The sequence below is a fragment of the Anguilla anguilla genome, chromosome 19, assembly GCF_013347855.1.
Source record: "Anguilla anguilla isolate fAngAng1 chromosome 19, fAngAng1.pri, whole genome shotgun sequence".
Taxonomy (NCBI): Eukaryota; Metazoa; Chordata; class Actinopteri; order Anguilliformes; family Anguillidae; genus Anguilla; species Anguilla anguilla.
The window spans coordinates 12,518,516-12,530,936 of NC_049219.1; the positions used below are offsets into that span (position 1 = coordinate 12,518,516).

Sequence of the window (12,421 nt, forward strand, 5' to 3'; positions counted from 1 at the left end):
CCTCTGGAGGCCCAGAATGTGTCTGGTTCAATAAGTCAGAGACAGCAGCATCCTGGGAGGAGATCACAGGCGACAGCACTTCCCATCTAACCAGGACCTCTATTAACACCTCCGGATTTTTAGAGAAGCAGGATCAGGCAAAAACCTTGTTGATGCCAGTGTTATTATTGAAGAACACCTTGCTTAATTTGCTCGTTGACCACAAAATGTTCCAGCAATCTCAGCTGCACTGACAGACACGCAGAGACGGGCTGAGTGCAGCATCGGTTTGCTAGTTTGACCCTCGCCTTTTGGTAGACATCTCTTGTGGAAAAACCCAATTAGAGTCCGATTATGAACACATGCAAACAGGCTGCCACTCCGCATGAATCGAGACCGAAAACGTTAGCACAGCCTCACCCCTCCTCCCCCCATCCCCCCGTTCCCCCGTCACCTCCACCCCAAAAGCCCTGCACACAAACAGCTCTGCAGGGCACATTTAAAGTGTGGGAGGAGACACACAGAAGGTCCAGTGGAGCCCTGGTGACCGTAACCAGGACCCAAAAATAAAAACAACACAAGCACTACACTCACAGCAAACACACTTTTAGCTACTGAGTGTGAGAGGCAGTTTAGATGCATCGTTACCGCAGTGGAGACAGACGGACAGACAGAATGGTCCAGGTGGGTACCTGGGGTCAGGTGGGTGTGCAGGGCCTGCTCCAGGTGGCCCAGCATGCTCAGGATGACCTCCCGGTCCAAATGAGCGGCTCCCTCGCGGAGGTACCCGCCCTCCTCCTCCTCCTCCTCATCCTCAGCCCAGACCCCCCCACCGGAGCCCCAAACCCGAGCCCCTGCCGGACCGCCTCTCCCGCTGCTGCCACCGCCTCTGCTCTCCGTCCGGCTGCTTTTGGGGGCGGCAACCGCGCCCGTCGGCAAGCGTCCACAGAGCGACAGGGACAGGGACCGAGCCCGGGCCCCTCTCCGCCGTCCTTCCTCCTTCTCCTCCTCCTCTTCTTCCTCCTGCTGCTGCTGCTTCATTTTGTCCTGCAGGCTGAGGCTGGTGAGGGACTTCTGCCTGCGGAGGCTGAGGGTGCGGGGGGCCGTTGGGGACGGGGGGGCCCCTCTGGACGGGCTCCTGCCCTGGAAGACCGAGAGCTCGGCGCCCCTCTTCATCCCGCGGTGGGTCCCGTGGCGGGTTTCGGGCAGACGGCGCTCCTCAGGCGGGGGGCTCCGGGTCGGGGGCGCTGGGGCGGCCGGGGGCTTTAGTCCCCGTGTCTGCAGGCCGTCCTGCTCCCAGCCCGCTGCCCGCCCAGGGGTGTCCATGCAACCGCCTGCAGGACCCCAGCACCAGGTCTCATGCTGCAGACGCCTTCTCAAACTGCTTCTCTCCCCCTCTCTCCCCCTCTCTCTCTCGCTCTTTCCCGCGTGCGAGTGCAGAAGGTGCTGGATTGCTCCGCCAGCTGCTGAACGCTGATGGTCACTGCAGCCAACAACCAGATCGACCACACGAGCAGCTCCTCCTCTCTTTGCGCTCGCTCTCTCTCCTTTCCCCTCCCTCCTTCTCCGCCTCACTATCGCAAGGAGGAGTGACGGAGGAGCTGATGAAGGCAACGTTATCTCTCCCCCACCACCGCCCTCTTCAAAAGACCAAAGCAGCCTGCTCATTCGCCACTGGAGTGAGTCTCTCTCCCTCTCTCTCTCTGTCTCTCTTGCTCTCTCTCCTCTCCTTCCACCTCCCTCTCTCCCTCACCCCCTTTCTCCTTCCCCCTCTCTCTCTCTCCCCCACTCTGTTTAGACTCTTCCCTGCTCCTACCCTTGCAGCAGACGGTGCTGCTGCTGCCGTTGCCCCAGGCAACCATGGCAGCATGTTGAGGATCAGGGCTGCCCAGCGCAGGACCAGAAACACCCTGTAACCAGCAGGTGTGTGTGTCCGCGTGTACCGTCGTGTCTGTGTGCGTGTGTGTGTGTGTGTGTACCGTCTCGTGTCTGTGTGTGTGTGTGTGTCTGTAATAATCAGAATGAGAAAATAAATATAATGAAAAGACCGGCTGTGTTGCAGTTCTATATTAATATTATATTAATATTGGGGGCTTGTCTGTGGGGACACTCCACGCCTGTAAGAGAATTCCAGCGCTGCTCAGTAACCATGACAGCGTATACAAACACAGCACGCATCCTAACACTCCAGCTCCTCCTGCCATCACGCAGAGACGCTCTCAAGCATCATCCTCTCCTCCTTTCCAGCACATTTCAGTTTTCCACGCGGGGTTGCTCAGACGGAAAAGGTCCAGACTGATTCCCCGAACGACGAAGCAACTGCAGCTTGCCTATAGCGCCAGCTTTCCTGGGAGAAACGGCATTCCAGATATTCCCGAATACAGATCTGAGCGAGGATGTTGTCCGATGTGAAGTTACTGATGTGCGGTCGGTGAAAGTGGTCATTCCCACGGCTTGAGCAACTTCAGCGTTCCTGGTTTTGGGGTTTCTGTGATTTGGTACCCCCTCCTTTAAGGAATCCTTTAGTTTCTCTCGCCCACACGCTCCACATTACTCTTCACCAGCCTCAATCAGAATGACTTACAATGTGAAAACCCCAAAATCTCAGCTTGTCCCAGCCCAGAACAGCCATACGGAGAAACATCCAGAACATCTGCACTGGCATAAACCCTCAAACAGCCCCAAGGGCAGAACAGGAGCGTGGCGTTGGGTACCTACCCGAAATCTCCTCCAGGCACTGCTTGGCCGTCTTGCCGTAGGGCAGTTCGGTCGTCTTGCCATAGGGCTGCTCACTCTTGGGGGGGCCACTGAGGCCTGGGTCCGGGGGGGCCACGGTGGTGCAGTCATTCTCCGAGCAGGTCCTGAAACCGGCACAGACACTGGGGATCAGCAAAACCCGACAACAACATTCAGACAGCTCCAACTGAAGGGCGAGAGACAGAGGAACCAGTCGCTACCTGCTGATGGAGATTTGAATGTGGTGGGGTGGTTTGAATGTGACAGGGTGATTGGAAGGTGACAGGGTGAACCATTCTTATCTTTGGTGCTGCACAAAAACCTCCAAAGGATGGAATTCTCGGGACTAGCAAAACCCGCTTTTTTACACTAACTTCTCTATATTAGAGTTCAGTCATATGAGAGAACTCCACATGCAAAAAAAAAAAGAAAAAGAAAAGTTGAGCAACAGCAGGGCATGGTGCACTACAGCAGGGCTCATGGGTACTGCATGTGTAATGCCGTACTTCTCGGTACCGGGGCAATTTCGCTGTCAGGATCGTTACGTGGGCACATACCAAACAGGCGGCTTGACAGTTCGATCAATAAGCGAGTCTGCGAGCGAGCGTTGACTGACAGCTCCAAAGAGCCGGGCTGCTAAAGAGCTTTCAGAGCTCTCCGCCATGTCAGTTTGGCACGAACAAAACAGCACGAGGCTGCCGCGGACTGACATGATTTCACCCTCCCGTTCTATTGTCTGCTGACTCCATTTTGATGAGGGGGGGTGCTTTAGAACGGACCTCTTGGTGGAACGGAATGCATGTCCACGCACCTCTGTTTTGTGTGTGTGTGTGTGTGTGTGCCTGTTGTGTGTGAGGCTCTGTGTGTGTTTCTGCACATGTATGAATGTTCAGTGTGTACCTCTGTTGTGCATGCATGCGTCAGAATGTGCGAGTTTCAAGTCAGCTACGACGACAACCATTTTGCTTGTTGTAGCAGAATATACTGAATATACTGCAGTACTACTGACAACAAATATTTCACTGCACTGCAGCATATTGCAAAATATAAAAAAAACAATCATTTGGGCATACACTGTGAAGTGCTGCAACATCTTGATGATACACATTTAATCTGAATATATTTTCAGTACGTTTCATTTTCGTAAGAGGAGGACAGGTGCAATCACCTCCAGAAGGGCACAATCAGCACACGCGAGTGCGCTGTAATCACTGGCTGACTGGCAGGCCGGGGAGCAGTTGGGCTAATTGGAGCTGAAGCTGCTGTAATTGGGGGAGCAGTGGGGGGCCCCTGGCTCAGTGATGGGGTGCTGATGGAGCAGCAGATTAGCAGGGTCCTTTGGGGGGAGAGAGAGGGGGGGGGGCTGGAGGATGCGAGCGGAACGCTTTCCGGAAGCACCTCTGACCCCTGCGGAGCGACAGGGCGGAGCAGCGGCAGTGGTGCACTGAACTTCCTGCACTCCAGCCCCCCGAAACCCCAAACAACCGCTTAGCAGCCATGTGCATTTAAAACACCAGAGACCTGTAAAAGCAGTTCCTTAAGCTTTTAACGTATGAGGTCATAAGTGTGTGATTAGACTGTTCTTAGCTGAACATTCTAATGCTGATGTCACAGACACTGCTGGTAACCGAAAGCAGTGGAGTTCTAGAACACTGACTAGAGCACAGAAGAAAACATCCTGAAAAACCTACTCTTCAAAAGGGCTGAAAGAGCTGCTCACGCACACTGGAGAAGTTCTGAAGCAGGGAAGGGGAACGCGTGAGCAGCCTGTGGATGAACTGAAACGCACCTCCGGGTGAGGTGAGGTAAAGACGCGTTCGCTCGCGGTGATGAGATAATCTGGGCGCTCACAGGAGCAGCGTGCAGGCTCAGCGCTCAGCCCATTGTGTGGGGATCAGTGTTTCACAGGAAGCGCGTCACGGTCCCCTAACGGGATTCGCGGGGTTTCAGACGGTGAAAAGGCGCGGGAGGCTCTCTGTTCTAGCCCAGCCAGCGCGCAGAGGGATCCAGGCCCGCGGCACAAAGCCGGCCGGCGCTCCTGTTCTCGGGCCAAGCGCTTAGGAACCCGTCACGGGGGAGACAGGCTGAACGGAAGCGCTTCTCCAGCGCTGTATCAGGGCCCCGGCTCTCCTGGGTACCGAGAACAGCTTCCCCTCAGGTGTGCTTCCATGGAGATTATTAAAAATCCCACAGTCAGTCAGTGGGCCTCTCCCATGTCTGAAAAACCTATGAGCTCACTGCAGAATCACCGAAACACAGAGACACGCACGTGTGGGGCAACGGGGTGAGAAGCAGGGGTATCTCACCGGTACATGAAGGGGGCGACGGTGGCGGTGTTGGGGTGGCTGAGCTGCTGGTGGGGCAGCTGCACGGCGCCGTTCCCGGGCGTGGTCGCGGTTGCCGTGGCGGTTGCCGTGGCGTTGGCGGCGGCGGCGGCGCCCGACAGCGCGGAGGTGCTGGTGGAGGACACCATGGTGGCACGGCCCAGCGCGCGGGGCGAGTAGCAGGCCTGGGCCTGGCCGCCCTTGGGCCGCGCCTTCTCCCCCGCTGGGCCGGCGCCGGGGCCTCCCGGCTTTCCCCCCGCCCCGGAGCCGGACGACGCCCCCTTCAGGCCGGGCTTGGGGATGCCGCTGGAAGCCGGGGCCCCCTCCTTGCGCACCGCCGCGGCCTTCCCGCCCTTGGGGATCAGGCTGGCGATCTTGGAGGTCTTCTTGGCGGGTTCAGCGGGCGTCTCTCTCTCCTCTCGGCCAGCGGAGGCAGCAGAGGCCTTGCTCTTGCCCTTGGCCTTGTCCTCTTTGCCCTGGGGCAGGGACTTGCCCCCCGGGGCCTTGCCGGAGCCCTTGGCGGGGCCGTGGGCGGGGCTGGGCTGCTTGGAGCCGCCACAGGGGGGCGCCGGTGGCGCCACCTCCTCTCCGCACTCGGACAGCGCCTCCTCCTCCTCCTCCCGCAGCCCCAGGTCGGGACCCGGCCTGCAGTTCCCACGCGTGTTTATGAGCCGAAACTTCTCCAGCATGGACCTCTGGCCCCCGCCCGCGCTCTTGGGGGCGGAGCCAGGGGCAGGGGAGGGGGCGGAGCCGGGCGTCGGGGTCGGGGAGGTGGCCGGGCTGGGCGCTTTGACGGACAGCAGGGAGGACGTGGCGCTGTGCTTGACGCTCATGGACTTGCTGCGCCAGGACTTGCCGGCGCTGGGGGAGGGGATGGCAGAGACCGGCTGCTGCGTGGAGGGGGGGGCGGGGCTCGGGGAGGGCGCGGCGCTCCCGTTAATGCTGCCCGGCAACGGGATGCCTTTCGCCGCTTCTGCAATATGAGGGAGAGAGAGGGAGGGAGAGAGAGAGAGAGAGGGAGGGAGAGAGGGAGCAAACATTGTTACGACTCAGCATCAGGTGGGATTTAAGATCATATTAGCCCCCCAAAGATGGAGATACACTCCTTCCTTCCCTCTAAATGCTACCTTAATGTCACCCCCTTATCTTCTTTTAAGGGGGCTCATGTGAGATGGCCTTTCATACGAACTGAGAGCCCCATCTGAGGCCTCCATCACTGATGTGTGTGTCTGTGTGTGTGTGTGTGTGGAGGTGGCGACGCCGAAGAAATGAGACTCTCTGTCAAAATCAAAGCCCCCGCCACCCACGAAAACACTGTCCCGCCACCGTGCCATGACGGATCGCCACGGCGACGCCAGTTCCACCGTCTCTCAGACCTTCGGAAAGGGCCTGTTCTTTTTTTTTTTTTTCTCCCCAAAGGCGGCCACTGCCATCATCATCAATCCTGGGTCCAGACCCACAGCCCCCGGCTACCCAGCCAACACAAAACGTTCTCACAGCTTTGCTGCAACGTTGTAGCAATGCTATAAACACTGACAAAACATTTCAGGAACATCGTGAGAACATTTTGTGTTAGCTGGGTCGGGTTGTGTCAGCACCCAGACGAGTGTGTTCTCCCCACCTGTACAGTGCTGTACCTGTGGCCTTTCAGCCATCTGTGATTGGGAGCGGTCATCCAGAACGCCCTGTATTTACCCTGCAGATGGGGCCTGACGTCTGTTTACGGCACTGAATCAAGTCTGACGACAGGGCAGCACACGGCCGTAACTCGGTCCAGAGCGCCGCCAACGACCAGCGGCGACGGCGCGGGCGATCAGCGTCGCGCTCGCAATTAAGGAGCTCCGCGCTCCGCAGAGTTCCACCGCGAGGGTAAAACGGCCGGGCAAACCAGGGCTATTAAAACCGCCGTTTGTGCACACGCGCTGCGTTTGGATGACCTCACTCCTCACCTGGTAATAAAGCGCAGAAGCCCGAGTGTGGGCATTTACAAGAGGCAGTGAAAGGCAGCAGAGCGTGTTTAACAGTGTTCGGGGTTATGATCACTTAAACGGGGGTGACTTAAAGACTAAGTCCCGCACACGCACCCCCCCCCCCCAGTCTTTAAAATGCTCCACGAGGGCCGGCTTCTGCTCTCCGCCCACAGGAAAAGGAAATGACGAGCTCACGCTCGCACTGCTCGTCTCAGGGGCGTGAAGGCGTGGAGAGGTGAGAGACCGCGCGTGGTGGGTGCACGGACCGACTTCAGGCTGCCGTCGTGTTCTCTCGACTGGCTCCGCTGACTTTTTATAATGGGTTTCCATGGCAACACGACCACCCACCCCACGCCCCCCCCCCCATTTCTCAGCTGTCAGTCTATGGGCAGATGGTGGGATGTGAGCTCTGCTGTGCGGTGAGGGCTCAGTGCCTGAGTCCACGCTCACACTGCTGCTGGGTCTCAAACACACAGCCAAGACCTGCACTCCTTCACTGAGCGACCGCTCCACACACACCAACGAGTGTTGGTGCTAATAATTCACACTGCGTTAGGCCCCGGGAAACAATCGCCAGGTTGTTTTTTGGCAGAGATTGGGCTGTTCCCCCCGTGGGCGGCCCAGGAGCCCCTGCTCACAGACCCCGGGGGGGGGGGCGTATGGAAGAGGGGAGTTCAGGAGTTTGCTCTAACCCGTCTGGGGACACATTACGCGCTCCGCATTGTAAATCTCGCGCAAGGAAAGGGATTCCGGTACGGAGGGGTAAACCTTACTGATCCATCAGCCCGGCTGCCACAGGGGCGCACACAGCGCCTTTATTTGGGCCGAAACTCCCCGAGACGAGAGCGACTGTGAACAGGGGGACTGAGCAAACAGAGGAGGGCGGGAGGGGTATTAAAATCACACATAAATCCAGCAGGCCAGGGCAGCCAAAATAAATACGTGGCTGTAATACTGTACTGTACAGGGGGCTGTTCTTTGTGCATTTTGCTTTGAAGGCTCTGAAAATCTGCTACTGCCACTGTGCAGCCAAAGCTTCAGCCTACAGTACATCACTAACACCCCACCTCTCCATCACTCTACCACTCCAGCCCTCAGCCTTTACCATCTCTCCATCACTCCAACCCTCAGCCTTTACCATCTCTCCATCACTCTACCACTCCACCCCTCAACCTTTACCATCTCTCCATCACTCTACCACTCCACCCCTCAACCTTTACCATCTCTCCATCACTCTACCACTCCAACCCTCAGCCTTTACCATCTCTCAATCACTCTACCACTCCACCCCTCAACCTTTACCATCTCTCCATCACTCTACCACTCCAGCCCTCAACCTTTACCATCTCTCCATCACTCTACCACTCCAACCCTCAGCCTTTACCATCTCTCCATCACTCTACCACTCCAACCCTCATCCTTTACCATCTTCTCCATCACTCTACCACTCCAGCCCTCAACTTTTACCATCTCTCCATCACTCTACCACTCCAGCCCTCAACCTTTACCATCTCTCCATCACACCACCTTCTCCATCGTTCTACCACTGCACCATCATTCCCTATCTCCGTCTCTCCATCACTGAAACGCTCCATCGCACTCTCACTCTCACCACATCACCACCCCAGATCTCCTTGCAGTCCACGCCCGAGCAGATGAAACACAGCGCCGGTTAGATATATAAAATATGAAATAATAATAATAATAATAAATTTATTAGCACGTTTGACAGGCTGTGTACGCTATATTTCTTTTTATAGCACCCTCTAGTGGATTTTACACAAATGAGACAAAAGCCTAACATGGACGCTGAATCTGGGTACAGACGGGTTGTGGTATGATTCAGATCTAAATCACATGACTGTGCTTGTCTGGCTCCCTCACCGCGCTCGTTGCCGCTGCAGTACTGCAGCGGCTTGCTCTTGTCCATGCTGTTGAAACTCTGGCTCCGTCGGTTCAGGTTGGAGGCGGCCGGGACCTTACTGCCCCCACTGCCTGCAGCAGGAAGCCTGGAGGGACCCGGAAGCCTGTCACACACGCACACACGCACACACACACACACACGTGCACACACACACACGAGACACATGCATGTGCACACAAACACACGACGCACGCACACACACAAAGACAAAGAGTGAGAATATGCATTTATTTGCTATGTTAGCATACACTTATGCTACTAGCAATGTGTGTCCTCTCTTCAAGCCAAGAATGAATTAATATTAACAAGAAAAAATCATACCAGTGATGTGAAACACTGACCTCTGCTGCTCAGCTAATGATTTTTAATAACGTGTGTTTCCCATGTGTCGAGCCTGAATACTGTGTACTGTATTTCTGTTCCTTTCAATGGCTTGAGAATAAATTGGCTTGGTGAAATAAAATTAATGAATGCGTAAATTACTACACAACATCTCGTGAGTAAGAAACCCGTATATTTGAGGCCAGAGCGTTTCCTGTATGAAGAATGCCACCCAGGGGCTGGTGGATGCGGCGGAGTGCATATTTGAAATAGCTGGGCAGCGGTTTGCGAGGAATAACCCGACAGTGCGCTGCTTCCCACCGCTGCTAAGGAGAAACAAATGTTCAGAGACTTCTATCCGCCCAGCCGGGGAAAGACCTCTGACCACAACAGAGAGCAGCTCCCCGCGGCAACGGCAGCAGCGGCATTCGGATAAGTGCCCAATTATCTGTCTTGGGTGACACGACTAATTTAATTTGTCTAATTGATAGCGACGATGGGCGAAAACTGCTGACAAGGTAGGAGTGGTCCAATCACCCCCCCCCCCCCCCTCCCAAAAGTGAACACAGCCGTCGGCCTTCAACCGAGGCCAGATAATGTTACTGGGCCACGGGGTTCGCCCTCCGGGAATGTGGGAGGCCGAGTTCCCATCTCTCCTCCTAGCACGGGATCGTTGTCTCTCGGCACCACAGAAGAAGAACGGCAGCACGCTGAGGGGGCGGGGCTTACCTCGTGTTTTTCTTCTGGCCAGCCGCTACACCGCCGTGAGGCGACGGAGACGCATACCGCGCAGTGAGGCTAGAGAGAGAGAGAGAGCGAGAGAGAGAGAGAGAGAGAGAGCGAGAGAGAGAGAGAGAGAGAGAGAGAGAGAGAGAGAGAGCGAGAGAGAGAGAGAGAGAGAGAGAGAGAGCGAGAGAGAGAGAGAGAGAGAGAGAGAGAGAGAGAGGGAGAGAGAGAGAAAGAGAGGGAGGGAGAGAGAGAGATCGAATCTTTCTCTTGCTGTCACATCTTTTAGGTGCCCAAACACAGTAACAAGTGGCACTGATATTTCCAGGGTGCTGAAAGTGAAAGGAAGGGTAAAAACAATACTATACAAAATGATTACAATATAAACAATATACCCAACAGTTCCATGTGATCGTACAGTAGAAGTGCACGTTACATTCTTTTAAAAACAGTGTTAATTCATTCTGGCTCAAGAATATCAATAGCTTTTTTTTCTTTTTGACATATCCTAAAAATAAACACACTCCTCCAAAAAAAAAAAAAAAAATGCTGCAATTAATTTTGGAGTTTTATTGGTGAAGAAAAAAATAATTCCCAGCCTGCAGGAAAAACCCCCAAAAGGAAAAGCAGTAAATTCCTCTAACAGACATCAGAGTTTACACTGGGCTCTGACTGGCTCTGAGTCACGCTCAGAGAACAACCGTGTGGCCAGCAGTCACACGCCCACCCCTGAGCCACTCACTCTGACTGGAAAGAGAGAGTGAACCAGAGGCCTTGGACAGGAAACAACGCCTCCGACCCACACGCGGGCCACCTTTCAAAGCTCACCAAAACACAACGTGTACCCGTCAGAGGAGAGCCAGCGTTCAGCTTCAGACAGGGCACACTCCCCCCTTTGCTCTGGGAACCTGTTGTAAACGGTTGTATAAGGTATATGCGCTGAATGCTGATATACCTTATACGGTACCTCTGTTTCTAATGTACCACGAACAGCAGCCACAAACAGCATGAGTGTAGGATTTGCATCCGGTCAGTGTGTGTAAGACATGATTGGGAATACTCTCTCCTCCTAGTTCAGCTACTGTACAGAATATACGATGGCTGGCAGTATCCTCCCCTAAACTACAGAATCGATGGGTGGCCACCAATAAACTGCAGAGAGAATGATGACAAACTGTACTGCTACAGGGATAGTCCCAAACAAAGGCACGTCTGTACAGTATAAAGTAGACTGTGTTTGTGTGTGTGTGTGTGTGTGTGTGGGTATGGGAGAGGTACCATGCAGTTAACAGGCAGCCATGCAGGGTCATACACAAGGCAGCCCAAAAACCCTTCCTGCTCTCAACTGTGCTTCAGGGAGCCATTAGGAACGGCCCCGTTAGAGGAGAATGAATGTACGCTCATTAAGACCTGCATGTACTGAATCAGAAACCAACTGCCACCCCCCACACGCCTCGGAATCAATGAATCCAAAAAAGCAAACAGTCCCGCGCACTAAAAGGCAGGATGCATTTAAATATGCCACGCTTCTCCCCCGAACAGTTCTTCGTTCTTCCACTCTCCAAAAAGGTCCCTGGGTGGGGGGGGTGGGGCGTATCGGGCCTATATAAATCAGAGACTTAAGCACAGAACTGTACCAGTTCAGAAAGTCCCTTGGTCTTACGCTCCTGATATTGCTTACAGTCTTGTGAAACAAAGGGCTCACTCTGAAATACATAAGAACAGGGCGTGTGCTGTGCTGACACTAGGGGGGATGGCACTAAACTCTGGATGAGCACTCTTGGTTCCCCTTTTTTTTTAAATAGAATTTGACATAAAGGCAGGTGACACTTTAGTATATCTGTACTACTGAAATTAGCAGCATCTCATGGCAAATTTAAATTACACCTGCTTTAACAAGCTTCAGTTAAAATGGCCCGCTATAATCACAGCCCCTTCCTTCCACGGTGAAATTAACTGCAAAATTAATGGAGAGCAAGTGTAAGGCCATCGCGTGTGATAATTGACCGTGGAGAAATCAATTACCTCCATTTTAGCTGAAAATGAGCGGAAGGAATGAACAAAAAACGAGAAGGAACAGGCCAGAGATTTCACAAAACCTTTGAGACTCTGTGAGAGATTTGGGGTGCAGACAGGAGAGGGGAGAGGTAATACGCATATGCAGCTAAACAAATGCAGCTACCACCGCACGCCTGTTTCGTCCCCCTGGATGTCTTTAAATCAGGAACGCCCGCCACCCCGCCACCCCACCGCCCCGGCGCGGAGGACAGCGCGCTCGGTGTGATTGATGACGCCCGTCAGGCTCCTGGCACGGGCTCACGCACCGTAATAACGCCTCAGCCGCCGCGCCGCGAGGAAAACTCTCTCTTGGGCTACATCACATTCTCTCTCTCACTCTCTCTCTCTTCCTCCATCTCTCCCTCCCTCTGTCTGTCTCTCTC

At 54.6% G+C, this 12,421-nt stretch overlaps 1 protein-coding gene across 7 annotated transcripts in view; it reads right to left on the minus strand.

The window, feature by feature from the left end:
• LOC118219059 (neuron navigator 3-like) overlaps positions 1-12,421 on the minus strand; it is a 133,785-nt gene that overhangs the window by 29,181 nt on the left and 92,183 nt on the right. For all 7 annotated transcript variants that reach the window (XM_035401887.1, XM_035401890.1, XM_035401884.1 and 4 more), the window contains 4 exons: positions 9,984-10,052; positions 8,894-9,036; positions 5,022-6,012; positions 2,698-2,840 (listed from right to left, as the gene is read on the minus strand). In XM_035401887.1, the coding sequence (XP_035257778.1) occupies positions 2,698-2,840; positions 5,022-6,012; positions 8,894-9,036; positions 9,984-10,052 (1,346 nt within the window). The remainder of the gene's footprint in view (positions 1-2,697; positions 2,841-5,021; positions 6,013-8,893; positions 9,037-9,983; positions 10,053-12,421) is intronic.